This window comes from Apus apus, chromosome 2 (genome assembly GCF_020740795.1).
Source record: "Apus apus isolate bApuApu2 chromosome 2, bApuApu2.pri.cur, whole genome shotgun sequence".
Lineage (NCBI taxonomy): Eukaryota > Metazoa > Chordata > Aves > Apodiformes > Apodidae > Apus > Apus apus.
In genome coordinates, this window is record NC_067283.1 from 136209474 (window position 1) to 136237406 (window position 27933).

Below are 27933 nucleotides of genomic sequence, written 5' to 3' on the forward strand. Positions count from 1 at the left end.
AAGGCCAGCTAGAACTTAATCTTGCTACTGCTGTAAAAGGCAATTTAAAATGTTTCTATAAATATATTCACAACAAAAGAAGGGCTGAGGAGAATTTCCATCCTTTATTGGATGTGGGGGGAAATGTAGTGACAAAGGCTGAGTAAAAGGCTGAGGTACTTAATGCCTTCTTTGCCTCAGTCTTGCAGGACCAGCCGTTCTCTGGGTACCCAGGCCCCTGATCAGGAAGTCAGGGATGAGGAGCAGAATGAAGCCCCCATAATCCAAAAGGAAATGGTTAGTGACCTGCTACACCACTTAAGACACCCATTAGTCTATGGGGCCAGATGGTATCCACCCAAGGGTAAAGAGGGAGCTGGTGGAAGTGCTCACCAAGCCACCTTCCATAATCCAACAGCAGTCTTGGCTAACCTGGGGGGTCCCAGTTGACTGGAAGTTAGTGAATGTGATGCCCACCTACAGGAAGGAGGCCTGAGGGAGGAGCTGAGGAACTACAGGCCTGTCAGTCTGACCTCGGTGTCAGGGAAGGCTATGGAGCAGATCATCATCAGTGCCATCGCGTGGCACATGCAGCACAACCCATCAGGCCCAATCAACATGGGTTTATAAAAAGCAGGTCCTGCTTGACGAACCTGATCTCCCTCTAGGACAAGGTGTGCCTCCTAGTGGATGAGGGAAAGGGGTGGATGTTGCCTGCCTAGCCTTTAGTAAAGCCTTTGATGCGGTTTCCACAGCATTCTCCTGGAGAAACTGGCTGCTCAAGGCTTGGATGGGTGTACGCTTCCCTGGGTAAAACGCTGGCTGGATGGCTGGTCCCAAAGAGTTGTGATGGACAGAGTTAAATCCATTTAGCAGCCGCTGCTCACTGGGCCTCATTTTGGGGCCAGTTCTGTTTAGTATTTTTGTCAACATTCTGGTTGAGGGAATCGAGGGCAGCCACAATACGTTTGCAGATGACACCGAGTTTGGAGGGTGTGTTGATTGCTTGAGGGTAGAAAGGCTCTGCAGAGGGACCTGAACAGGCTGGATTGATGGGCAATTGTTTTAAGATTCAACAGGGCTCAGTACTGGGTCCTGCATTTGAGTCACAACAGCCCCAGGCAATGCTACAGACTCGGGGAGAGTGGCTGGAAAGCTGCCCAGAGGAAAAGGACCTGGGTGTGCTGGTCAATAACCGGCTGAACATGAGCCTGCAGTGTGCCCGGGTATTCACGGACACCAACAGCATCCTGGCCCGTCAGGAATAGTGTGGCCAGCAGGAGTAGGGAAGCGATTGTCGCCCTGTACTCGGCACTGGTGAGGCCACGCTCAAGCAGTGTGTTCGGTTCTGGGCCCCTCACTACAAGGAGAATGAGGTACTGGAGTGTGTCCAGAGAAGGGTAACGAAGGTGTGAAGGGTCCCGGGCACAAGTCTTCGCAGGAGCAGCTGAGGGAACTGGCCTCGTTCACCCCGTGGCTCTCTGCAGCTGCCTGACCTGAGGCCGGAGCGAGGCGGGTCTTGGCCTTTTCTCCCAGTTAACAAGCGACAGGACAAGAGGGAAAGCCCTCAGGTTGTGCCGGCGGACATTCCGATCGGGTACTGGGAACAACTTCTTCACTGAGCGGGTTATCACGCCCCGGCACAGCCGGCCCAGGGTGGTGGTTGAGTCACCGCGTCTGGAGGTGCTGACAAGAGGCCCAGACGCGGCGCTGAGAGGCGGCAGGGCCGGGGGAGGGGCTGGCAGCGCTGCCCGCGCCGCCCCGCGCAACGCACAGCCCCGCACAACCCGCAGCCCCGCACAACGCGCACAACCCGCAGCTCCGCACAACGCGCACAACGCGCAGCCCCGCACAACGCGCACAACCCGCAGCCCCGCACAACGCGCCGCCCCGCACAACGCGCTGCCCCGCACAACCCGCACCGCCGCACAACGCGCCGCCCCGCACAAAGCGCACCCCCGCACAGCCCGCCCCGCCGCACAACGCGCCGCCCCGCGCAACGCGCACAACGCGCAGCCCCGCGCAACGCACAGCCCCGCACAACCCGCAGCCCCGCACAACGCGCACAACCCGCAGCTCCGCACAACGCGCACAACGCGCAGCCCCGCACAACCCGCACAACCCGCAGCTCCGCACAACGCGCAGCCCCGCACAACGCGCACAACGCGCAGCCCCGCACAACGCGCACAACCCGCAGCTCCGCACAACGCGCAGCCCCGCACAACGCGCACAACCCGCAGCTCCGCACAACGCGCACAACGCGCAGCCCCGCACAACCCGCACAACGCGCACAACCCGCAGCTCCGCACAACGCGCCGCGCCGCACAACGCGCCCCGCACAACGCGCACAACGCGCAGCCCCGCACAACGCGCACAACGCGCAGCCCCGCACAACGCGCCGCCCCGCACAACCCGCCCCGCACAACGCGCACAACGCGCACCCCCGCGCGCCACGCGCAGCCCCGCCCGCCGCCTCGTGACCAGCTCTGCGGCGGCGTCAGCTGACCCGCCGCCTCACGTGACCGCGGCGGGCGCGCGGCGGGGGATGGAGCAGTGACCGGTAAAGGCCGTTGGGGGCGGCGGGAGGAGGGTCCGGCGGGAGGGGGGTCCGGCCGGGCCCCACCGGGCCCCACCGGCCGCGTCCCGCCCCGAGCGCCCAGCGCGGCGTTTCGGCGTCCCCGGACGGCGGGCCGCGCGGGGCCTGGCGTGAAGAGCAGCGCCGTCCGGGCCCGGCGGTACCGCAGGGGCCCGCCCGCCGCGGCCGCGTCTCTCTGCGGCTCTGGCCGGCCTGGGCGCCGCGGCGGAGGCTGCCGGGCGGCGGGGCTGTCCTGGCGCCGCTCTGTCGAGCCTCCGCGCCGGAGCGAGGTAGCCCCTGTGGGGTTTTTGCCTTGCGGAGGGCCAAGGGAAAGCGCAGACCCCGCAGCCTGCGCCGGTGGCTGCCGGGGCACCTGCCGCTTGTCCGGGTGTTGGGAACTGCCGTCTAATCCCTGTGATCCCGATCAGCGGCTCTGAGGAGAGAAAACCCAGGCCCCCCCGTCCCGTGTGGCAGCCCCGGGCAGCCCCTGGACAGGGCGTGTGAGCTCCCGGTGTGAAGTGTCCCCGGGAGTAGCTCTGGCTTCCTCACAGTGGACGCTTCTGTTTATCGGGTGTGGAGGCAGTGGACGTCATAAGTGACTTCTGAGTGTGAGTTGGAAGAAGTAACATCCCGGCTGTTTACTGCTGGGTTTTTGGAGACTTGCGAGTCATATTAGTAAATTGGTCTTTCCTCTTGAGCCAAATAGGAAAGTTTTGTTCCCTCCCTCTAGCCTTGTTGTTTTTGAAAAGGCAACATAAAGTGTCTTAGCTAAGATTCTGCTCTGGTGTTGCAATATGTGTTTCCAGGTACAGCATTGAAATAACTGTTTAATAGCTGTATTGCTTAGATTGTAGTCTACTGCATGCAAGATTTTTCTTTGGAAATCAATGTTCCTCTAACTGCCCACTCTCCCGATAACATGGAAATTGAGCAATATAATTATGGGTAGTGATGCAAAATATGTTTTAAACAATACATCAGACTTTGGGCATTAAGAGTAGTTAGGGTTCAGAATGAAGTTAGCTTCAAAGAAAGCTTTAAGGGATTAAATATTTCAAGATGAGCTGTGCTTGAACAACTTTGCAATCTGTTTTTTGCTTACATCTGTTTGTAACAGCACATGGAAGATTCCTACTTTAAAGTTATGTCCTGACTGTGCTTATGAGAAGCTGGCAGGGAAAACTCAGTGGGATGCTGCCCAGTTGTTGAATTTAAAACAAGTGTGTTCTAATGAATTTCTAGAATTAAGCCCTAATGAATGAGAACTTGCATTATTTTGTGAATACTGAACAAGATAAAGATGGGTCATTGCTGGTTTTGCAAGGTTAATTTATTTCAATTTTGAGTTATGGATGGTTCAGTCGCTCAGTTCTAAACCAGTAGCGTCATGACCTGTGGGATTGTAATTATCAAGGTAGCTATAGTGCTGTATACAAAGTTGGAATTCCAAAACCTGCTGCAGCATGGGCTCTAGAGAGAGTCTGGTATAAACGTTGTTTCTCATTTTCCCAACTTAATTTTTTTCTTCAGTTGTAGCAAACACTTTTTGCTGAAGTTGTCCAGAAAGTACTTACAGTGGCATCTCAGAAACAGTTCAACGTCTTAGCATGTTTTACCCATATTCAGAACTAGGACCGTAGTTTCTACTCAGTAGAGTGTGGTAGGGTACCAAATGGGTAATGTTTTGGGGAAAAAACACCACCTTGAAAATGTTAGTTTGATAAACTACACTTGTGCTATAGTATTGAATGTTTTTCAATGGATAGATTTATATCTTATAGATAATTCCATTTATGTATGCTGGTATCCATTTACGGGTATTTCTTCTAATGAGTGTACACCGGAAACAAATGAAATAGCTAAAACCAGTTAGCAGTGATTAGGTGAAATTATCAAGAGTACATTACAAAAAAAGTGCTGGTCATAGAGGTACATGCACAGTGTAAATGATAGTTCACTTGTCCCTTCTTGTTGCTTATTCAAGGTTTTATATGTTGTACCTTTTTTTGTTACTCCCTTTTTTTTGTTGTCCAGAAACCTAAAAGCAGGGAAGTCTGAGAAAATTTGACCAGGATGATGCAGCTAATGGTCTTGGGGAGTGAGGAAGGCAAGATGATGGCTGATAGGCAGCTTTTTGTTGGGGTTATCCTTCCTGCTTTGGCTTTAGATACTCACCTTTGATTCATGTTTTCAGTTGCAGTCATAAGCAAAGTAGAGAAATGAGAGAAGTTTAGTTGTTGGGTTGGTAGCCAAGTACTTAAAAAATTACACTGTGCTTTTTGGGTTGTCTTGAGCTATGAGATGACTAGAAGCAAAATGAGACTTGCTTCTGCCTGCATTCTTACTGTAACCTGTTTGTTTCTACTTCTGTAACTTAAGTTTCAAGTACAATACTTCAGACTGCAGATGTTTAAGTTAGGGCTGTATCCTTATACAGACAGTGCTTAGTACAGTGAAGTCCCAGTCTGCATTAAACTAGAATTTTTGGGTGATCACTTACATGCAATAGAGTAGTTCTAAAATACTGCCAAAAGTATAATTTGGTCTTTTCAAGGCAGAGTGCAGCTAATAAATGATAGTATCAGTTTAACTGATATTCTAATATTAAGACAAAAAGGAGACTGGTGGTAGTTTTGCAGGCAGCTGAGACGCCAAAGCTTGCCAATTCACAAGTACCTGTTGACCTAGAGAAAGAACAGATTCATCACAGCAGTGAATCTCAAGGCAGACTATATACCATTATTTGCAGATCAAAAGGAATAAAATACTAGGTTACTAAAAAATATTTGTCAATCTACTCACAAGATTTGAACACCTGTTATTTCCTGCTTTATTCCATGGTCCTTCTCTTTAAATTTTATGGCTTTAATTTTACAGTGAGTCAGCGTGTATTTTTTGGCTGACTAACATTGGTTTCTGTTTTTCTTACCGTTCTGTAGCACTTCTCCTTTCTCTACTTCTCGTTTTCGTATTCCCCACAGTTCTGATTTCAGACTCCATCCCCCCTCACATAAAGTGGACATACAAACAAACATTTAAAACTCTTCTACCAAGATTTATTTCCTTGTATGTATTTAAAAATACCTCAATTGAATTGAAATGAGGAATCATCTTACTTCCCATTTTAGATGGAACAGAGCTTCAGGAAAACCAACCACACAGACAACAATGATGAGGGAGGAGGGGAAGAGAAATCCTCTAGGGTAATGAGTCCTGGGAGCTACAACCTGTTTCTCTGCACTTTGAGCAGTAGAGAAAGACCTCGGTTATCCAGTTGAACAATCTGTTTTTGCCTGTGATATTAAGGAATCGTGAAGTGCTCTAGTTCATTGGTTTTTAACCATGTAAAAGGTTTGCTGCAAGTCTGTCAGGTATTTGTAACTTCAGGCTTGCTTATGGTAGCCTTGCAGTCATAATATGAAGTCTCAACAGTCGGTTTTTGAAAACTAAGTTAGAAAGATTGGAAAACTTTGCTCATTGAAAGCAATTATTCTTTGCAATGGGTCTATTATTCTTTTTTCCCCTGGAAAAAGATACTTAGACTTAAAATGGTGAGCTGATTTTCCAAATTCATAATGTAGGGAATGAGACTGTGTCATTGTAAACATGTAGTTCTTTCCTTAGATGGTATAATCTCTGGAAACTTTATATATATTCTTTAAGCGTTGTTTACGTGTTAGTGGAAAACATGAGAATACAATGCTCAATCTGTTTTACTGAATAGGAGCCTGGATTTCTATGCTGTGACTCTTCTGTCTTTTGCTTGGCTACTTGTGTGCTGCTCCTGCCTGAAATAGTTCCTCTTATTTATCCAACATTCATTCCAAAGCCTCTTCTAGTCCTAGTGTAGTAAAATGCAAACAAAAAACAATTTAAAGCTTAAACACTTTGAGTATGTGTGTCAGTTATAGTGGTGTCTCCCTGCCTGGGTGAAGTTTACAGTAAACTTGGCCATGTCTTTTACAGGGCCAGGGTTCAGTGAACTGTAGGAAAACATCATGTGCAGTGGATTCACGTAGTTTGACATATGTTAAGAAAGATAATGCATCAGAGTAGTCTGAACAAGAGGAAATTTTGTCTCATTTCAAATTGTTGATAATTAGCCGACCTCCCATGGAGAGCTGTTAAGTGAAATAATCTGGTTAGTCCTTCCCTGAACAAAGAAGCCCCATTGCTTACTGTGTTATATTGGTGATGACTGGTGTTCTTTTAATTTTTCATGATACCTTCTGATACCAAAATCATCAGTATGGTGTATGAGTAAGGTTTGTTACAGTACGTGTTTTTGATTGTGAGGGTCATTGGTATGGATTTCACCCCCCTCTGATTCTGCTCTCAGGACCTTTCCCCGACAGTCAAGGCCACAACATGGTAGAGGAAGTAGGCCCAGTCTTTTCATTGACCCTACTCAGAGACAGAACCCCTTTTCTCACCCACAGTATTCTCAGGAACACAAAACTTCTTATCTCTTCTCCTTCAATCTGCTTTGGCAATGTGATAGGGGAGGAGAGTACTGCCAGTTAGGAGAGCACAGGTAACTTCTGGGTCCTTGACTTTTTGCTGTTCAGTAGAACCAGAAGTGCAGGTGTAAGCCCCAGCACAGGAGAATGCCCAGAACTGGGCTGGGTCAGCCAGCCAAACTTGTGTGAGCGTGGAACAAGTGTCTACTCTTGGGAATATTCTGATTTCTCAAGTATCTGCAGCCACTTTGGCATCATCTGTATTTAATAGCACTGCTGCGCTACTTCCTGGTAACGGAATGTCAGACATCAGGGAGTGTGCTGTATCAAGAGCTTCAATAACTGGATGTCACCATCTCTTGGTATAAACAAGGCCCCTTAACTGAAGGAGGGTGGCTGTTATCCTAGTGACAAGATGTACTTCATCATATTAATTTAACAGTTGGTATAATTCCTTCAGCTTTTGTCTTCCTGAGTAGCTGAACAAAAGAATCAGCTAAGAGGCTTTTTTATAGCTTATCTCTAACTTCAATACCCACAGTAACTTGTTGACCCTAGAGTCACAGATGAGGAACCTCAATGTGCTGTTCTGGACAAATTTTGCTATTGTTTATTAATTCTTACAATATTTGATTCTGTCTCAGAAAAATTGAGTGCTGTAGTCTGTGCTCATTATGAAATGTAGGTTAGTCTCTGCTCTTCCAAAGCTGCTGCAGAAGACGTTGTAAATATCAAATTTTGACATTTAGATTCTGTCAAGGTATGCTTTGATTTTGTTCTTCACTCCCTTACTAAAAAAATCCGGTAACTCTCAACCAGCTTATTCTGTTTCTTAGTGACAGAAGAGTGTATGTTCTCTTAAGTGCTGGAGTTAATTTGCAAAGTGGCACAACATAATTTGTATTTAGTACCAATTCTCAGTCAGTATGTTTGATGTTATTGAAGGTCTGTGGTGACAAGAAAGATACCAGGACTAAAAAGTGTTGGTGTTCTTGTTGAAATTTTTAGCTGCCAGGAGAACCTTCTTTGCTTGAAATGATGAACTGAAGTTTATCAGATTTTAATAGTCTTTAGACATTTAGTCACTTTAAAACACCATCCTAATCTGAAATGTAATGGGAAAAGCTATAATGACAGAGTTGCAATTTGTTTGTTTTTTCTCTTATGGGTTCATAAAAAAGTTGACTGTTGTACAGATGTTGGGGAAAAATATGCAGCTGTGAAAATATGATTTGAGTTCTGTTTTATTGGATTTATTTTCAGTTAGATGGTTTGCTCATAATCTTTTTTTGCATTGCAGTTGAAAGATGCTAATGTTGCAAATTCAGCTCACTTCAACTAGCAGGATGGGCAGTTTAAAAAGACTTTCCAACTGTGAAAATGTGATTTGGAAGATAGGAAAAAAATAATTTGGTGCCATGTGATACTCCTGGTAAAAATCTCTTCCAGAGGCTAGAGCTGCACTTCAGTAACATGGAACGAGATACTTGTCTTCGGGCGAAGCATTGAATCCTAAACTAATGTCAGATATTCTTTCTCCTCCCTCCCTGGTCTCCCCTTTTACCTTCTACTAGCATCTTGCCTCGATCTTCCGACGCACAAAGCGTCAAGATAAAGAGACAAAAATGACTGAGTTTTGGCTGATTTCTGCTCCTGGGGAAAAAACCTGTCAACAGACATGGGAGAAACTACATGCAGCAACTACAAAACATAACAATCTTTCTACTAATTCCAAGTTCAATATTCCGGACTTGAAGGTTTGTAAGACCCGTGTCATGTCCTAAGTACTATGTTTGGTTTGCATCATCTTTGTTTCTTCAGACTAGAGCTGTAGATGGGAAATACTTGTGGATTTTTAGAGAGAGCAGCTGACTTCTTTTGATCATAATGTGTGGATCTGAAAAATAATTTAGACAACAATTATCTTCTTCTGAAATTCTAAGTTAAAAATTCTTCACTCTGTATAGTTTAAAGATTCAGCAAGCTGTGTTTTTTCAGGTAATACAGCAGTTTTTCCAGTCTTGACCTCATACTGCAAGCAGTTAGCTGGAGAGGAAAATTAAAAGAAAAATGGACACTTGTGACACGAGTATTCAGATGATACAGTTTCCTTTGGTTTTTGTTTGCTGGGGCTTTTGTTTGTTTTTTATTTGGTTTGTTTTTTGTTTGCTTGTTTTGATTTGGTTTTTTTATTTGTGTTTTTTTTTTTTTTCTGCTGTTGGGTTTTGTGGAGTTTTTTTGTTTGGTTTGTGTTGGGTTTTTGTTTTATTGGTGATTTTTTTTTTTGGGAGGGAGGTTGTTTTGTTTTTCACTTCTGAATTGTCTGCTTATCCTTTTCTGCCTGAGATGCAGTGAAAAGGCTTGATTTAAAATACAGGAGTTAATCAAACAGCTCCTGCGTTTTCTTTGTGCAGAAGTAACGTTCTTCTGTTAGAGTAGTTGTCTCTGAGCATTTCAGTGTGACCTGCTGGTGTGTGTTATAGAAAATGGCAAAAAAACTGTCTGAACTTACTGTTTGAATTAGTGAGAAGCAAAGAAACAAAATCTGAAAGCAGTTTCTCTTGGTTAAATACAGCTATAAGGGTATGTAAAAATTATGAGCCAGCATATTCATTAGGAAAAGGTCTATCCTGACACCTAAATTTTTCTTGGACAAGGAGAACTTCAAGCTCAGTTTAACTGAGTGAAGGTTCATCAAAGCAGATCAGTATGAAGAGGAAAAAATACCATCAGCCTCTGTCTACAGAATGGATCAAGTTCAGGTGGCTTGATGCTCTGTTTCTTTCTCTACTGAGGAATGGGCCCAGCGCACAAAGTGCTTCAGTGTGTCCTTTAAGAGGATCTTCCAACTCCCATAACTTACATTCACATTTTGACTGTCTTGAGTTATTTCAAGTGGTGTACTAGTGGAGGTAAGAACAGGGACTACAACAAATGTCTGTCTTCTCTCAGGAGATCCTTGAACATGAGTCAGGATGGCTTTCAAACTGTAGGGTGCCTACAACATTTAGAAAAGTTAACACTGAACAATTCCGTGGCCCCCTAGGCTTATAAACGATTGGCTTTGTTTCTACACCCTAAGAGGGACAGAAGCTGAAAAAAAAATTATATAATAGGAAATAGTCTGGCTTCTGTGGGCCTGGTAAAACTGTTTAAGAACTGAGATCCTTTAGTCGGTGAAAAGTGATTTAGTCTCTATTGAAGAGCAGCATTATTAAAGACTGACTTGTCAAATCATTGGCTTCCTTATTCTTCATGTAGCTCAGAAAGAGGAGGGGTGTGAAAGCGATTTGGTTGTGTTGCTACAGAAGGAATTGTGCTCCTTTCTGCATCAAGGCTAAAGAGAACAGGAATCATGCAAGGTTGAGTGGTCAAATATATAGAACAAAGATGCTAGACTAAAAATAACATTAATAACATCTTGACTAGATAAGATTCACTTATACATAATAGTATTTTATCAAGAAATATAAACTTGTAGCTAAAATACTAGAGATGAGAAGAGTAATCTTTTTGGAGGTATCTCCTACTTTCATTGAACAGAATGAACAAATATGTAAGGACTTGCAGAGATCCGAAGAAACACTATTATATGACCTATTTAAAAATAATCACCTTTTGGCTGTTTAGCTTCAGCATAGCTGTACTGTTTTCATGCTTCAATGTCATAGACCCATTTAAGACTTGTTTATGGAAAATCTAAGCAGAATATTTTACTCTGCTGTAATTCTCATGTTTGAATTATGCAGAGTCCAACATGGTTAAGTGTTATCCCTGGCTCCATAGAGCACATATTATTTTAGATTATTACATGAAATTAGAAGGGAAGAAAAAAAATACAACAAAACTTGCAGACAAGCTAGATATTCCATTACTTCAGATGCAAAAAGTCCAGGCTCATGTTGGTCTGAGAGCTGTGATACTGTTGTATATTGAAGGTTTTCAATGTCCTGATATGCCTCCAGCACAGAGATACCTGATTACAGAAATTTCAGATTTAATCTAAAGTAGTACATCAAATGCAGATGCAAGTGACTTGTGGGAAATGTAGCCAATTCATAATGTAAACTTTTTAAAAAACATCTTCTGGGTAGGTGGAAAGCAGGGTGAAAACTGTGCGCCAAACTAGAGCAAGTTAGATCTAATACAGTGGTGCTGTAGGGTATCTTCAGCAAATGAAACACAGTGTGACTTTGTTACAGCAACAAGTCTGAAAGCTTAGAGTACAGTATTTTATGTAGCTCTGCAAAGAAACCTGTTCAGGATATTGAGCTTTTTAGTTGTTTTTTTTCTGTGTTTATACAATTGCTAATACATTTTGATCTTTCTTTCTAGGTTGGCACACTGGATGTTTTGGTCGGATTGTCAGATGAGCTGGCCAAACTGGATGCATTTGTGGAGAGGTAGCAGTTTGTTTTTACTAGCATGCAAAATACTGGAATAATGATGTGATGATTTGCTGGGTCCTAATAATACACAGGTTATTTCCAGCTTATTTTTTTGTTTGTTTCATAGTGGTCCTGTGCAGGTAGTCAGCAAGCTAAGCTGCTCCTTTTCCTAGTATCTGCACTTGAAAAAATAAATAATTCTGTGCTTCTTGTGGGAAAGTGGGACGTTTTGCATCAATGAAGGATAGTTCTCCCTACAGTATCGGTGTGTGCTGTTGGATCCTGAGAACTGTTAAGAATTGAGCCTGAGAGCTGCAGGAAGTGGTGATGAAATGGAGTATAAACTGTTCTTTTAGCAAGTTAGACTACTATTTGTAGACTTTGAGGAGGTATGACTATGTAGTTTGCTAATCCACAGAGATGGTGAAACAGCATTAGTATTAAAATGCAAAAGCTGTTAATTTTGAAGAAGTTAATGGTCCTTTGGAAGTGATTTTGAACAAATGTAACAAAACTTCACGTCACCAGAACATGTGGAGCCATTTTCTGTTTAAAAGAGAGAAGTTTTAAATAGTTGTTTTTAAATAGAAAAGGGAATTATTGGGCATGGCACATGTGAGTAATACTAAACATAGCCTTTCTAGTGAGGAAGTCAGGTGTGTGATAGATTTCATGAGGGTTTAGGGCTTTCCATAGCCCTTCAGTTATCTCTGTTGTTTCATTGTCACAGTTGCCTTGTGTTTAATTTGGATTATTGATTATTTCTACCTCACCATTTATTTTTAGAAAGGTGTTAGGATTTTGAAAGTTTCACAGACTTCAAAAGAAGGTTAGAGTATAGTGGAATTACTCCTGAAGTCAACTCCTGTTATCTGGAGGCAAGGGAAATAGCATCACCTTGTTGAGAACAGATGAGTAGCAACACTACAGAAGGATTTAAATCAAGTTTTGGCATGTATCTGAGAAGTTGGTCGCCTTCAGATACTGAGGCCAGTTTGTGCTCTTGGAAAGCTTATGCAAAGCAATCACCTCTTGATTTTTGATCCAGTCTCTTCATTCTTTTCCCAGGAAATTTCTGATGAGTTTCATGAATGCTATTTCTCAATATGGTTGTTTTGTTTTCCATATCTTTATCTTTAATTTTTCAGTGTTGTAAAGAAAGTGGCCCAGTATATGGCTGATGTTCTAGAAGACAGTAAAGATAAAGTTCAGGAGAATCTTCTGGCCAATGGAGGTAAAGTGTTAACCACAATATGTGCATCCTAAAAGTGATAGGGAAGGCAATAATCCTGAAACATATTGGATGCTTCTTCTCTGTATGACCCTCGGGTATCCTAGTTTAGACATGGAAGTACTTTTTTTGATGAGTCACTTGGCCTGAAATAAGTTAGAGGATCCAGAATGGCAGTAAATTAATCTACATGTTAAATACTCATTTACAGAAGCCTTTTGATCCTTTAGGGCTGTGTTTTGTCATCACTGGTCTTTGGTGAAGCAAAAATTACTGTGACTGATCACTGTAAACATTCTTTCTATGAGTCTGTCATCTGAATAGGTGTGATTTTATAAGAGCTATACTCAGTTTTTCCCAAATGCATTTATAAAACTAGTTGTCTCATTGAAATATTTGCCCGTTTCATGATAGTAAGGAGTTACAGTAGTCTCTAAGTCAATATTTTGTTTTGAAAGCCATTTCATAAAATTTAACATAGATTGTATTGATGCAAAAGAGGCTCTTTTGAGGGGGAGACGAAGTGCAATGGTCCTAATTAACATAGTTACTCTGGAATAGGGACTTGGAGTAGTTTGTCTCATAGTTTTACAAAACTGTTGCTTCAGCTGAGCCACATAAAATCGTAAGGTGGTTAAGGTTGGAAGGAACCATAATCTTTCCCTTTTTTGTATCATAAGTCTCTCTTCTTCCCACCTGTTTCTCACACAAAGCAAAAGATAGTGGGTCTTGTCCGTACTTCCCCAGCCATCCCTGACTTAGTAAATAGCATTTAGGGTCTACAGAGATGGAGAAGCCACTATCTGAAGGCAGAGGTCATGAATAACTTACAATTTGATTGCTTATTTTCAAATTCCTTAAGCAATAAGGTCCACAAACACTTGGTTACAGTACTCTTCTGTTACAGCAATCCTATATGGAATATAATATATAATTCTTTTTAGTGTCTGTCTTAACAAAGTTCTTTAAAATTTTAGTTGACTTGGTCACCTATATAACAAGGTTTCAGTGGGATATGGCCAAATACCCAATCAAGCAATCCTTGAAGAATATTTCAGAAATTATTGGAAAGGTAAGGTAATTTGTTTTATAAAACTTCTCTACTTGAACTTGAGATATTTATGTGCAAAAGTTGGTACTCAAAGCTATTTGTCTGTTTTTGTTAGCTTCAAGTAACTTCAATAACAACAGTAGTGAGTCTGGTAGCAGTATCTGTTTTAGTAACCAAAGAAGTATGTTAGGATGGAGAAAGGATTTGAAGAGTACTGCCTGGATGCCGTCATGTTGTCTTTGCTGACTTTAGTTTCCTAAGATCACTGAGTTTACAAATACATAGCTAACAAATTATGTCATTTATGCTTAATTTTTTTTTATCTGATGTTCTCAGGCTTTGTGGGCTGTTAGCAGTGAACCTGGCAGTGAACTTACCTTCTGAAAGCTGTGGCGTTTAGTTGTGAGGGGGAAAAAAAGCCTTCAATGTTAGGTGTAAGGAAAGCTCACTTGATTGTTGTAATGGGTTTTCACCCTGTCCTTACCTTGGGAAAGTTTTTCATGCTTTGGGGACTTCATTTGGTTAGTACTTGCTGTGAGCACTGGTAAGGTCCTTAGCAGTGACTTACTGTGTTCAAACAGTGAAAGAGTTCTCTGTAAGCTACCCTTGCTTTAGTATCTTCCCAGCTTTTTCATGTGTTTGTTTTTTTCCTCTTCTGTGATCTGCAAACTGGCTCTTGAAATTATCTTTGTCAATAGAATACCTAGAAAAAAGAATAACCTAGAAAAAAGCAGGTGCTCCAGGTACATACAGAGATAGTCTTTAGTGATGGACATGTAGGAACCATAGCGAGGGTGAAGAGAAGGGTCAGTGCTGGTATATTCGTGCCTTGCAATAACTGCAGGTTCTCTTCATGTTTCTTTCTTGAATCTATTAGTTTAAACTTTTTGCTGATTATGAAATTGTAATATATGGCACACAGCTGACTGAGAATGCAAATAACCTTTTTATTTTGATAATGTCTTTGGAGATAGCTTGAATCTACTTTAATTTAGTCCACAAATTCCATTCAGTAACTATTCCTGGAAAACATCTGCAGTGTGGAGTTTTGTTGGAGGAAGACTGACTGACTCTTAAAATTTGCTCATGAAAATATCCCACAGATATAAAATAATAATCTTAATATCTGATCATACTTAGGTACATAAGCTTTTGCTTCTTCAGAAGGTATCAGAAAGAAGCATTCAGCTGTTTAGAGCAACTACTTGACAGGTATAGGCATGAAGTTTAAGCTGGGAGGAGAAGAACTTGCTAGGGAAAAAGGGATAGAGAGAACGTAAGTAGGCAGGGTGAAGCAGTTTCTATGCTCTTATCAAGGAAACCATTCTTGAAAAAGTTCCTTTTCTTTCATTTGGCCTTAGAATAGGAGTGAAAGTTACTTAATTAAAAAAGGAAGGAAAAAAAAGTCTTCAGCTGCGTTTTGTTTCATTTTTGGAACTTACCTGTTCCCATAGTACAGAACTGTTTTTATAGCAATTAAGTTTGTTGAAAAAGCAACAAAGAACATGAAGGGATGTGCCCTTTATTGAAGTACTAGCAAGGATTCAGTGCATGTTATCCTGTGTCCTGGAGTTTGCTAAATGAATCATATGCTTGCAGCAAAGTTGTATTCCAGAACCTGAACTTCAAATTAAATAACTGGCTTACATTCTTCTCCACCTAATTTAGGAACTCATTGAGTTATTAAGCTGGATACTAAATGCAGAGAAGCAGATCTGGTGGATTTCAGCATGTATCATCCTGTTGAGGGTTTACATTCTCTGCATGTTTACTGCATGTGTACTTATCTTCTATAAGGACACTTCAAGGACACCTGTATACTGAATCTAATTTCAAATAATTTAAAAAGGTTTTTGATTGTGGGCCACAGATGTATCTCCATAATATGGAAAAAAGAAGGAAGATGACTGAAATGCCTTGCATTGTTGTAGCAGAGACACCTAGGAGATAATGCCACAGGACAGTTTTGTCCCTTATATAGTTAAAATCTTCAATTTGGCATATGATTAACATTGAAATATAGGAAAATTGATAGAGCTACATCAATTAAAATCTGTGAGACCTTTTGACATGTTGATGTTAAAGTAACATGATTCAACAAGCTTTTCAAGTGATGCTACTCTTTCTGTATGGTTTTATATCTCCCTCACTCACTATGGCAGCAGATTCTGATGTCTGCCAGAGTAAATAATGACAACTGCAGTGGGGAGTTTTGCAGTTGAGGCAGAATTATAGCAGTGTTGGGAACATTTAAAGTAAAAGGAAACTATTGAAACTATCCCTCAAGTTTTTTCAGCCTTAAACTTTGAAAAGTATTGCGAACCCCAGTGTCAATTCTGAAGACTTTGAAGATGGTATCTGTTAGAGCTATCAACCTAGTAATTGTTTTTGAAATAACGGTCGTAACACTGTTCTGCATGGAGACAACCTCAATAGCCACAGTGCCCTAACCTAGCATTTTCAGCAACCCACATATCTACTGAAATATGACAGCTTAGTTGTATAGTTACAAGAAGACACTTATGTATTGCCGATAACTATGTGAGTGTTTTAAATATCTGGATTTTGCTGTGTGTAGAAATATGTCCACTATGTTAGATTGTTACTTTTGTTAGTGATATCATGAGTCTGCCTCATTTTTCACTGACATTTCTGAGTTATCCACCAATTCTGCTACCAAAAGGAAGCTTGTACTGTCACTTAATGTGGCAGCTTTATAAAAATATTTTTGAGAGCTCTGCTGTGGCATTGAAGTTGGTGGTTCTACATTCCCTTACACTTTAATAGGAAGCAAAGCTGATTCTGATTTACAGCAGACTCCAAACAGTGCAGCAGTAACAAACTTTTGTCTAAGCAGTCATCTTTTAAACAGCTGCTGACTTTACAAATGAGATTAATTTGAGTCTTGACAATTAGGGAATGATAGATGGAACTGGTTCAGAAAGGCGGTGCTTGGTATCAGTGGTTTTTGCTTTTTTGTCATTAACTGTTGTTGGAATTTTTGATCCTTGGAAAAAGTGGAGGGGAAGGTTATCGGTCTGGGAAAATGTCCAAATGCGCAAAAGTTCTAGCTTAGTAACTTCTGATTAATTTTCCCCCTAACCCTGTCTTCCAGCTGTAAAAAAAAAAAAAAAAAAAAAAAATGTTGGTGCCATCTCTTTTAGGAGAAAAATGTTTTCATGAAGATGTGTGCTTTGTGCTGTCTGCTGAAGTATTCCACATGCTTTGCTGAAGGTTACAGCAATTAAGAATTAAACCTTAAATATTCATCTGTTTAAAAAGTAAACTCTTTTTTTCAGAGCATTTTGTCTGAAGCATTGATGCATTTGAAAAGGTGCACGCCCTTAACATGTTTCCAAATGAAACTGCCAGAATGTTCAGGCTTTTAATACTTCTTTCTGCTACAGACAAGTGTACTTATGTGTTACCATAAACAAGGCCACTATATAAATAAGTGAATTTCCTTTTAAGAGAGATCTATTTTGTGGAAATAAAGTAAAATCTGGATTCCCAGGCTGAAGTGTTGTATGCAAACAATATTTTGTCAACAGTGTAAGCCCAGATAAACGGAGGGTCCCTTGACTATGTGCACATTCTTGTTGCTGGGAATGTTTATATATTTGTACCTACATCTCACACTGAGGAGGCAGTGGAGGAGAGAGCAGGCAGCATGAGGATGTCACGTTCTTTCAGTTTTCCAGCTGTTACTAAGTATATTGATTTTAAATATTTCCTTGTATAGGCATATGACTGGATGTTTAAGACGTACTAATTGCTTAATTTATTTTATGTTCTTCCACTTGCTGCCAAGTTATCTAGCTGGAAATGAGTAATTTTTTGTTATCATTCCAATTAATCCTGGGTGATGGATTTGAGAAAGATGACTTATTTGAGCAGCAGTGGCAAGCTAAATGTGAGAGTCCGAGTCAAAACAGTAAAACAGTTGCAACTTTAGTATGAAGGTTTGAAAGATGAAGACTGCCAGGGACATTAAATATAGAATGCTGCCTTTGCTTGATCAGACAATGTATGTATTTATTGTCTGAAATAAATTGCATTCAAATCCAAAATGCTGTTTATCCATCTACCCTGGAATTGGCCTTGTGCAACTTGAGACACTTCACAATATCTCAGTTTTTTTATTAAATGAAGGAGGTATCTATAAAACAGATTTTTATTCATAGTTGAAAGCCACTGCCAATGTAAATCAGCAAGTAAAAGATGGCTTTATGAAGGGAGATGGTGATACAATTTATTGTGTTTTCCTTTTCAAATATACAAAATGGGAAATAGCTCTGTTTGGGGAAAAAAGGCATAGAAGATTTATGATCATATTTAGAACTGCAAACAGTAACAGCCATTTGGAATTGGACAGATGTCGTGCTTAGTTGTTATTCTGTCTTTGAGTGACCAAGGCTGTTAACTCAAGGAAAGGTGTAAATTGCATTAGGCAGATACAGGGCAACAGTGTCTCCTCTTTTGTTATAGATGATTCAAATCAATAATGCTTTGGGTTACTTATTGATTTGCTACTCATAAAACTACCACCATTCTTGTCACTGAAACTCTAATGAGGGAAAAGTGTAATGAGAAGTGAGGTCACAGCTGGAGGAAGTGCTGCCCACTGTTCACAGGTGTACTTGTATCAAAGTAGGAAGGTAAACTTCAAATGATCTCTCCTGTCAGCTGAGACAATGTGTGGTAGCCTTAAGGTGATGGAGTAAGGAGCAGCTGGGTGCAGCGGCATGTCCTGTTGTTACTGGAAGAGGATGTGTAACTTCTATTATTGGTTGTTTTTTCTTCAAACAAATTCTATATTAGAGTTCTCTCGGTTTTGAGTGAAGTTTATGAAGCACTAGGGAAATAAGTATTTTATCTTGTGTATTTGTCAGTAAGTTCTTGTTGGCAGTTCTAAGCTTTGAAATTATGAAATAATTTTAAAACAATTATAGTGCTTTAGACACTGTTCCTTTTCTTTGTATCTTTAAGGGAGTAAACCAGATTGACAATGATCTGAAAGCCAGAGCCTCAGCATACAATAACCTGAAAGGGAACCTTCAGAATTTGGAAAGAAAGAATGCGTAAGTCACTTTTTTCTAATGTAGCACAGGAAAGTTACCTAATCATGAAAAGTTAGTAACATGTGAAGGGGCATAGGCTCTAAGCTTAATGTATTTTTGAGGTGTGTATCTTGAATAGCAGCTGTCATAAAAGGACATATATTACCAGCTGACTTGCTGGTAATATCTCACTTGTGATTGAAAAGCACAAATCCGAGATGTATGTACGAGTAGTATCAATTGCTGGAGCTTTTCAGAGAAGTTTGCTTTTGAAGTTGTGTGTAACACTGCTATGTGGGTGTCTGTCTAAACAAGGAACTCTGTCCCTTCACTGCCATGTATGCTTTGAGCATACCATATTACTGGGTTTCTTTCCTCACAATTAACCAGCAGAGAGACAGCTGTTACATACATGAAAATGATAAACTCAACACTGTGTGTTGTCTTGTCATGTACGTGTGATGATTATCTGAAATACAGTTGAGGTGCAGTAGTTCTGTGCAAATCTGGGTGATTAATTTGACCCAAACCTACCATTACAGTTAATGGCAAAAGTCAGAACCATGGATCATACGAGGGATAGGATTTTGAGTGAGCCTTAAGTTCCATCTTAAGCCCTGGTGATTTGATGAGGCTAAGCTGACAAATTTATGTTCTTAGGCTTTTGTGAATATGAGGCAATATGCTGGTTTTTTTGTTGCGTTAGTTGTAAATCTGAGGCTCCGTATGCTGGACATCAGAATTACCAACTTCAATGGTTCCTGTTTCTAAATCACTTTTTAAAAGAGAACTTGGCATTTTAAGTGTGTGAGGTATTTGGAGTATGGAAATGACGCACAGCAGTGGAGCTACTGATAAAAACGTTCAGTGACTTTAGACAGGAAGATATAAAATGCATTTAAGGACGTTTTGTTTGCTCTGCTAATAGTGAATGCTTAAGTAAAATACATTTTTCAAAAACATTCTACTATCAAGCACTAGAAACTGTTGTCCAAACAAATTTGATTCTTAAACATGTATTTATTCTGACTATTTTTGTTTCTCTGCAGGGGAAGCTTGTTAACCAGGAGTCTTGCTGATATTGTGAAGAAAGAGGACTTTGTACTCGATTCAGAATATTTGGTCACGTTATTAGTGATTGTACCAAAGTAAGTTTACTGTTTGACCCAAGAGCAAAATAAAATAAGAAATTTAAAACAAATATCAGATCCCACAACCCTATAATACTGTAAGAAGGGACATTTGAATTTGTCTGGGGGTTTTCTGCATGAACAAACACAAACTCTTGGATGCTTAGTAGAGGCAAATAAGCTTGTGTACCTGTGTTCCATTGTTTACAAGTACTCAACATAAGGAATGCTGAATGCTTGCGCATTTCTTTAAGAAACTGGAGATTAGACTTACACCTCTTAACTAATACTAACCATGGCTAGACAGAAGGTACCCTTACGAAAACAGTAAGTACTGAGTAAAAACATTACTTGTTTTATATTGAAGGCTTAATGATTGAAATATACTGGTTAGGACTGTGCTGCTTTTCAGTATGTAGTGAGCAGAGTGAACTCTTCACTTCTTTGCTCTGCACTTTTTCTGCCAAAATGTTGGGGGTTTTTTACTTATCTAAGTCTCTACTAATGGAACACTGCTTACGTTTTGTCAAAGGTTTGCTGGGAACAGATTGTTCCTGTCTGAAATGTTTAAACAACAAAAACCACACCTTTTTTTTCCTGGCCAAGGAAAGTGGTGACACAGATGTCCTTAAGACTCTTGTAAAATGAGAAAATTACACTGGACTGCTTTTCTGGAGCTGGGACCAAAGGAGAGCTGCTAACTTGAAAATATGGCCAGTAGACCATCACATGAAGCAGTAGTTTCTGTCACATGTAAAAGTCGGGTGAATGCAGAACAGTTTGGCAGTGGCTTTAGCAGTAAACCAGTGGTTCGTGTATCTCAACTCTTATTATTCTTTTATTTTGTTTTTGGTGTCAGAAGTGTGGAACCTCTTTATAACCAGCTACAGAAAGGCAGGGCTTCCAGCATTCTCAGTGGTCCTAAGAGTGCAGGACTCTGGGGAACCCATTTGTTAATGTGGAAAAAGTACTCCTATGGTCTCAGTAACTCAGAAGACCAGAGTTACATAAGGAGGTTCTGATAAACTTTGACAGTTAAGTCCATTTGAGATTTGTACTTAATGATGACTAATTTCATAGTTCTTTGATTTAAAAAAATCTTACCCTTGTAAACTTACGCAAAGACTGAAGATAAAATGTTACTTTTGCTATCGTTATAGTTTATTTAGCAATAATCTTAAAAAACAGCTTGAGGAGGGCTGTCCTTGATATCTTGTGTATTTCTGACAACTTGCACCTGGGTTGAAAGATGTAATGATTAAATATTTTTAATATTATTTTGGGAAAAATTGATCCATTAATCTGAAGATTTCGTACTACAATACTAAAAGTCTAACCATAACCTGTGTATTTTCTAGGTCAAATTATAATGACTGGGTTAAGCAGTATGAAACACTAGCAGAGATGGTCGTACCACGTTCCAGCAAGTAAGTTGTTAAATGCTAAATCTCATATTTGCATGTGCTATATTTTATAAGACTTTAAATTATAAAGGTTGGTCAAAAACTGGTGAAAATGTCTATTTTTAATTTTTTATTTGATCAAGCTTGATTATGTTGTAGTTGAGGAAAAGTTCAAAGGATTTCTAGCTCTAGGGTTAATGAGGTAACCAAGCTGACTTATGTAGGAAGAGTAAAAAAATTGAAAAGTTGATCTAGCTCAGGTCAGGCACATTCAGCTTTGAGCTAGTGCCTGATGGGATTTAGCCTGTAAGCCTGTGATATTTATGCCTGCATTCAGAGGACTCAAAACAAGTTACATATGGTCTTTAAGAGCTGCTGGAGAATGAAGAACCACAAGTGTAGAAAGTTTTCTTGTGTGCAAAGAAAAGCAGCTTGTCTCTTTTGGGCTACCAAAGGTCCTTGGTACCAAGCTGGTGCTTGTTGTCTGTGATGGGCAAGACTGAGGCCAGGGTTTGATCATACTGTTAAGCAACTTCAGCAGTCTTGTAACCACATTGAAAAGAAAGTCAACATGCAGCACAAAGCATTGCTTTGTTGTTAATTTTAACTGACAGGCTGAGGTTTTCATCAGAGAGATCTGATATTACCAGCTCTAGGCCAGTTATAAAATCTGAACTTGCTCTGGCTAACTTCGCATTCAAAGTGGTTCCACTTAAAGACCACTGAGAGATCTGCTGATGATTCTTATTTAATTACTGGGAAACCATGATCTAGGGATAGCTTAAGAAGAAGTGACTTGTTAAATTGTTGGATGATGTTTGAAGACTGGATGACACTAAAGTCTAAATCTCTTCAAGCTTTTTTCCTAAGGTGAAATCTCAAAATAAGCAGTATTGTCTTGAATTATAAAACAGTAAATCCAGGGGTCATCTGCACAGCCTAAGAAACACTTTACAACTAAGCTATGTCTTTTTAATTTATATTATTTTCTATTTTAAATTGATTTCCCTCTTTAAAACATGCATTTCTAAGAATTCTGTAGTCCAAGCTTTTTGGTATTAAATGAACTTTAATTCCTTTTTCTATAAAATAACTGTAACTTGAACAAAGATCCAGATACATATGAAGTGTTTCTAAGTGGTGAAGTCTCTGTGAAATGGAGCCTGTAATCCTTTACAAAGGGAGCAATAAGAGCAGTTGTTAAATTTCCAGTTACTTTCTGTATAAGGTGTTTAATTTGGGAACTAATCCCATGTGATCATCTGCATTTATGTTCTTGTCTAGCAGCAATAAAGTACTGAAGTGCTACTAAAGCCACTGTATATCAGATCTGTGGTGACTTGAACCTTCTTAATTCTGACATTTTTTTTCTTTGTAGTGTACTCTTTGAGGATCAAGATAGTTACCTTTGTAACGTCACCTTGTTCAGGAAGGCAGTGGATGACTTCAAGCATAAAGCCAGAGAATACAAGTAAGGCTTATTTTGTGTATGTTCTCTCATACTTTGAAGGATCTCTAGATAACCACTTTCAATTTTATTCACTTCCAAATGCAGATTTTTGGTCCGTGACTTCCAGTATAATGAAGAAGAGATGAAAGCAGATAAAGAAGAAATGAATAGACTGTCAACTGACAAGAAGAAACAGTTTGTAAGAGTGTATAAACTAGTTATTATAGAAACATGAGACATCTAAGACTCGTGGTTGCTACATAACAATTTCATGAACTTGTGATTCCGAGAAATCATTGCAAGGATGATGATGATGATGTAGTCAATGTGCCACCCAGCTCATCTGCTGAGGGATAACTGACTTCACTGTAGCACAAATGCTCCTCACTGCATTGAGCCAAGTGCTGATATTGCAGCTAGTAATAAGTTTAACAATGAACAAGTATTTGAACAAACTAATCAGGTACTACTAAAGTGGTCCTTCATATATTTAGCCCACGACAGCTGATATGATGTACTGAAGAGACAACAGAAGTCTCATTATATTTCTTTTTACTTTGGATCAAAACACCCTTGTTGTCTTTATTGTCATGGTACAGATACTGAGTATCTGTTCAAACTTGCTTAATGGTCTGAATCTTTTTCTGAAGTTTGAATAATATATTTTTTTTTCCTCTTCCTTGTCACAGGGGCCTCTGGTTCGGTGGCTGAAAGTTAATTTCAGTGAAGCTTTCATTGCATGGATTCATGTGAAAGCACTACGAGTTTTTGTTGAATCAGTTTTAAGGTAATGTGCCAGACCTGAATAGTCCTTTTCTTCCTGGACTTTGTAAGAATTGACATCTAGTTCAGGTTTACCAGACTGAGGTGTGTGAATGCCACTCTTCTGGGAAGGAGAAAACAAGAAGTTGCACAGTAAGTGTGGCTGATGGCAATAGCTCTTGTTGCCAGTTGTGGAGTATTTGAGATAGATAGCTGTGTATCTTGTCCCTTGGACAGTCTTCCCACCAGCATTTATGGAATTACAGGTACTCTGTAAGTTGCAGCAAGGCATTTCTGCTGATTCTCAACTTTGTGAGCTGCTTGTAAAAAGAACTTACTATGTCTCTTCTAGTTCAGTGGGAAACGTGAATAGTTCAGGATAAAAAATATTCAGGCTTTGAGAAATACAGCTTCAAATCTTGAAATGTATGTTGTTGTTTTTTTTAAAACATGCCTTTCTAAGAATGTGAAGTTTAAACTTTTCAATATTAAACTGTTCAGCATTCTTACTAAAATTTATCTGATTTTTTTCTTCATACCTATCCAGAATTTTAGCTAGTAAGTTGACATAAGAACAGCTGTAGTTTTTCTGTGAAGAAAGGACCTGAGTTTTTTTAGAGTTGAAAGGACTTCTGCCTTTTGTCTGTCAGAAAGTGGAAAGTTTTTTTTAGTGCTTTTGATAAGTTATCATAAAGGCAACAGCAAGAGGAGAAAGGGAAAAAAAATCCCATTAATTTACATTCTAGTCTGCTGGCTATGGCGTTATTTTGCAGCCAAACTTGAGTAGGGAAGAAGGCCAAACTCAATTTGAATATTGATAAATATTCCCACATATCTAGAAAGGAGGATTGGGTGGAGACTAGGTTCTCCACCTAGTGGTATAAGCAAAGTCTTGCAAGTAAACTCATTGAAACGTTAAAAATTTAATCTGAAACTTCACTTAACTTTGAGAATTGTGCTAAGTACTGAAGGATTTAAAATTATTTTTAAAGCATTTAGACTTCTGTTTTGTTATTCTTAAACTTGAAGAAAAAAGTTCTACTTTATTGATGCCTTATGAATTGGAGAAACAGAGTGGTCTTGCAGAAATGAAAATTAGCAGAATTTCTTTTTCAGCAATAGGATTCTTTCTCAAAATAAAACTCGGCTTTGAAATATAAAAGAAGGCTTACTTCAGCATTTTTTAAATAGTTTTTCTGCTTGACTTCCTCAGGTATGGTTTGCCAGTTAACTTCCAGGCAATGCTGCTTCAGCCTAATAAGAAAACAATGAAGAAACTGAGGGAGGTTCTGTATGACTTGTACAAACACCTTGACAGCAGTGCAGCAGCTATCATTGATGTAAGTATTCTAACTGCTACTCCCCTTCAATATCAGGCACAGCCTATTGAAGCAATAAAACAAGTCTGTTGGCTTTATTAAAAAGCTGCACATCTTCGTATTCTCCAACACTCTCTCACAGTACAGAAAGTTATGTCCCTTTATAAAAATGCTACTTCTATTTTATAGTTTTGCAAAGCACACGGTATTTATTTGCAGCCAAGGCATTTCAGGAGCTGTTTGGTATAAAAGTCACATGTACCTTGGTCATACTGCATTCTTTCCTACAGCTGAAGGAACGATACCTTACAGAGTATATACACACATATATCTTCATGGAATTCAATTGTAGTAAACTGAAACAAGGCTTAAGGAACTTGAACACATTTCTTACTCTTTTTGAACCCAGAAGGAACACACAGACTCTCCACAGGCTACAGTAACAGTGGCTTTAATACTGAAAGAACTATTTTTTTTTTTCTTCTGTTGTTACATTGCTGTCTTGGTTTTTCAGTTAACATAATTGTCCTTTTTTTCTGAAGGAGGCTGAATTGATGTCAAGATGGAGTCATCCTTTCCATCTGTAGAGGTCTCATTTTCATGTTAAAAACTGGTTTGCTGGAAGGCTTATTATAATTTGTATTGAAAAGCAGTGCTTTTCATAGTTAAAAGTTGACTAAAGATAGACCAGGCCAGGAGTTTAGCTGAATATAAAAAGTTTGAAAAAAATCTGTCTTAATACTCTATTTAATGTAATGTTTTTCCAAAGTATTTCCAGTCTTTTTTGAGGAAACAGGATGTGAGGCAATTAAGTGAAACTTAGGAAGCTGAACTTCATGTAACTTCCCAGATCATTCAGCACCTATAATATTCTAAAACTGTGTCTGTGTTTAGAAGCAGTGAAACATAATTGCAGTACTTCTCCTTCCGTTTAGTGGCAGGGTTTTAACTATAGTAATAGATATGAATTATTGATAAAAAATCATTTAGACTTTTTAAAAAGCACTTGTATTTAATTTAGGAAAATACTGTTATTAATTTGTCAAAGTTCTGACTTTGTGCTTAAACAGTCACTTGAACATCAACATGTAAGGCCTGAAGTCTTGCCTGGCCTGTTTGCTTCTGGAACTCATGAATGTTTCATCTACTCCTGAATAGGAGTCTGAATTGTAAGAGTATAACTTATTTCAAAACTTTATTTGCAGGCAACTATGGATATTCCAGGCTTAAACCTCAGTCAGCAGGAGTACTACCCATATGTGTACTACAAGATTGACTGTAATTTGCTGGAATTCAAGTAAAAGTTCCCTAACGTGACAATCTTCTCAGTGTTGATGTAAACAAACAGAAGTGAAGTCCAGTAATACTTTCAACACTCTACTAATCGTATGCTTGCTTCTTATGTTAGGTGAACTTAACACACAGTGGTCCATCTCTAGACATTTTCTTTTCCAAGAACAGTGTAGGTGATCTGCTTTTAATCAATCATGTATGTAAATGTGTATTGAGAGAGAATTGAAGTATTTATAAACAGAGTGATTTATTTAAGGAAAAGCTCATTCCTCTTTCATATGGTGGTCTGTGTTAATTCCATTTACCATGTTTATTAAAAAAACCCTTGTTTACAGAAGAATAGTGTAAATGTTTATGGCCATTTTCTTAATTTGATTTAATAGATACAACTGTGTTCATGTTGTTGAACTGTGATGTAAAGTATGTAAAATTGGTATAAAATTGTGCTTTCTGAATGGTTTAAAATTACAAAGCACTGTAAACACAGGAAAAAATAAACATACCTGTGCAAATGTGTCATTTTCTTGTACCACATCTAACTGCAGATACCTGTTTTTAAACGGAAGCAATGTGTTAAATCTTAAAACCAGTGCTGCATCCTGCATGCAGTGGAACAGCAATGCAACAGACATTGGCACAGATTCTTTTAAGAGCTGCAGCTATTTCTTTTGCTTTGTGCAGAAATGCTCAAGTATGTTGTTTGGCCACCAAACCAATGTATGAATGTTTTTCATGTTTATATCTTCATGATTCTAAAGAAAAGATACAAGATTATTATTGGGAAGATGGGAGTAGATTGGGATGCTAACAAGCTAGGCTGATCTGGGATTTTGTTATAGTTCTTTTTTTTCGCTTTGGATACTGTACTGTTAGATGCTTGGGGGTTTAGTGGGGTTTTTTTGGCTTTTTTTGGCAGCATCCTTTCTACCATACAGGGAATATGGCAGCTTCCTTTTATGTGTATAGAGACAGGTTGTTTATTTTGATAGCAGTTACAACAGTTATCACAAATGTTTTACATATTCCAGTTGCTAAATAGGCATTAGTAGCTGCAGTGCCTTTTAAAATGTATTTGAATTAACAATGAGACTAGACGAGCACTGATTTGTCAAAAGTAGTGTGGGAAGTACTGTAACTACTGGATTTTTTCTAATTTGGTTCCTGACTGAGAACACTGGTACTACAAATCTAAGCAGTATAGAGCTTTTAGCTATGGAATTCCTAATCATGTACCAGCAGCACTTTTGAGGAATTTGCCATCTTTGATAAGCCAACGTTAAGCTCTCTAATTATTAAAAGAGAGGGCTGGCTTTTGAATGCAAGAGTTGCCTCTAGGTACTGATAATGAAATAGGATTTTAACTCTAAACGAATATTTACTGTGTAAAATTATATTTGCTTTTCTTGCTATTTTTTTATAGATAAAAGGGGAAGGAGTGAGATCAAGCGTTAGTTGTGCTCATGCTGCTGTGCTTTCTCTCACTTGCTTACAGAAGGGAACAGCTGCCTACTGTGTTGAGCAGGTAGCTACAGTGTGAGCAAGGGAAGGGATTTTCCCCTTTATCACCCAGTGCTGCTACGTCTACTGGCTTTTGTTACTACCACCTACAAAGTTAGTTGTCTTGGTTCTGAGCCCACTGTAACTGGGATTAACTGCTTAGGGTCAGAGCCCAGTGTAACTGGGATTAACTACTCAGGGGTGAATAAGGGGTATTTTGGTCCACTGGAAGCACTTAACCCTGCTTCCCTGATCACCTTAGGAATTGGGCTAAATGGTTGTCTCTGTTTTTTATCTTAGTTCTATTTGGTTTTGTTTTCAAAGCCTTCCTACAA

The 27933-nt window shown here is 39.7% G+C and overlaps 1 protein-coding gene across 2 annotated transcripts; it reads left to right on the forward strand.

The window, feature by feature from the left end:
* Window positions 1-2458: 2458 nt before the first annotated feature.
* ATP6V1C1 (ATPase H+ transporting V1 subunit C1) lies at window positions 2459-26613 on the forward strand. Of its 2 annotated transcripts, none has more exons than XM_051610677.1 (13): window positions 2459-2539; window positions 8589-8771; window positions 11350-11417; window positions 12551-12636; window positions 13611-13705; window positions 18674-18765; window positions 19794-19892; window positions 21233-21301; window positions 22656-22748; window positions 22833-22926; window positions 23417-23514; window positions 24703-24829; window positions 26014-26613. In XM_051610677.1, exons 2-13 carry the CDS (start codon window positions 8640-8642, stop codon window positions 26107-26109), a joined length of 1149 nt encoding a protein of 382 aa, XP_051466637.1. In that variant the 5' UTR covers window positions 2459-2539; window positions 8589-8639; the 3' UTR covers window positions 26110-26613. The 2 variants fall into 2 exon arrangements, with proteins under 2 accessions (XP_051466637.1, XP_051466638.1); XM_051610678.1 differs by lacking the exon at window positions 2459-2539 and adding an exon at window positions 3070-3162.
* Window positions 26614-27933: the final 1320 nt, after the last annotated feature.

Excerpts from the sequence above, each read along its gene's own strand:
- ATP6V1C1 (XM_051610677.1), top strand. The coding sequence starts at position 8,640 with ATGACTGAGTTTTGGCTGATTTCTGCTCCTGGGGAAAAAACCTGTCAA. Across the intron at positions 21,302-22,655 it reads GTCGTACCACGTTCCAGCAA|TGTACTCTTTGAGGATCAAG; the intron begins GTAAGTTGTTAA and ends TTTTCTTTGTAG. Across the intron at positions 23,515-24,702 it reads TTTGTTGAATCAGTTTTAAG|GTATGGTTTGCCAGTTAACT; the intron begins GTAATGTGCCAG and ends TGACTTCCTCAG.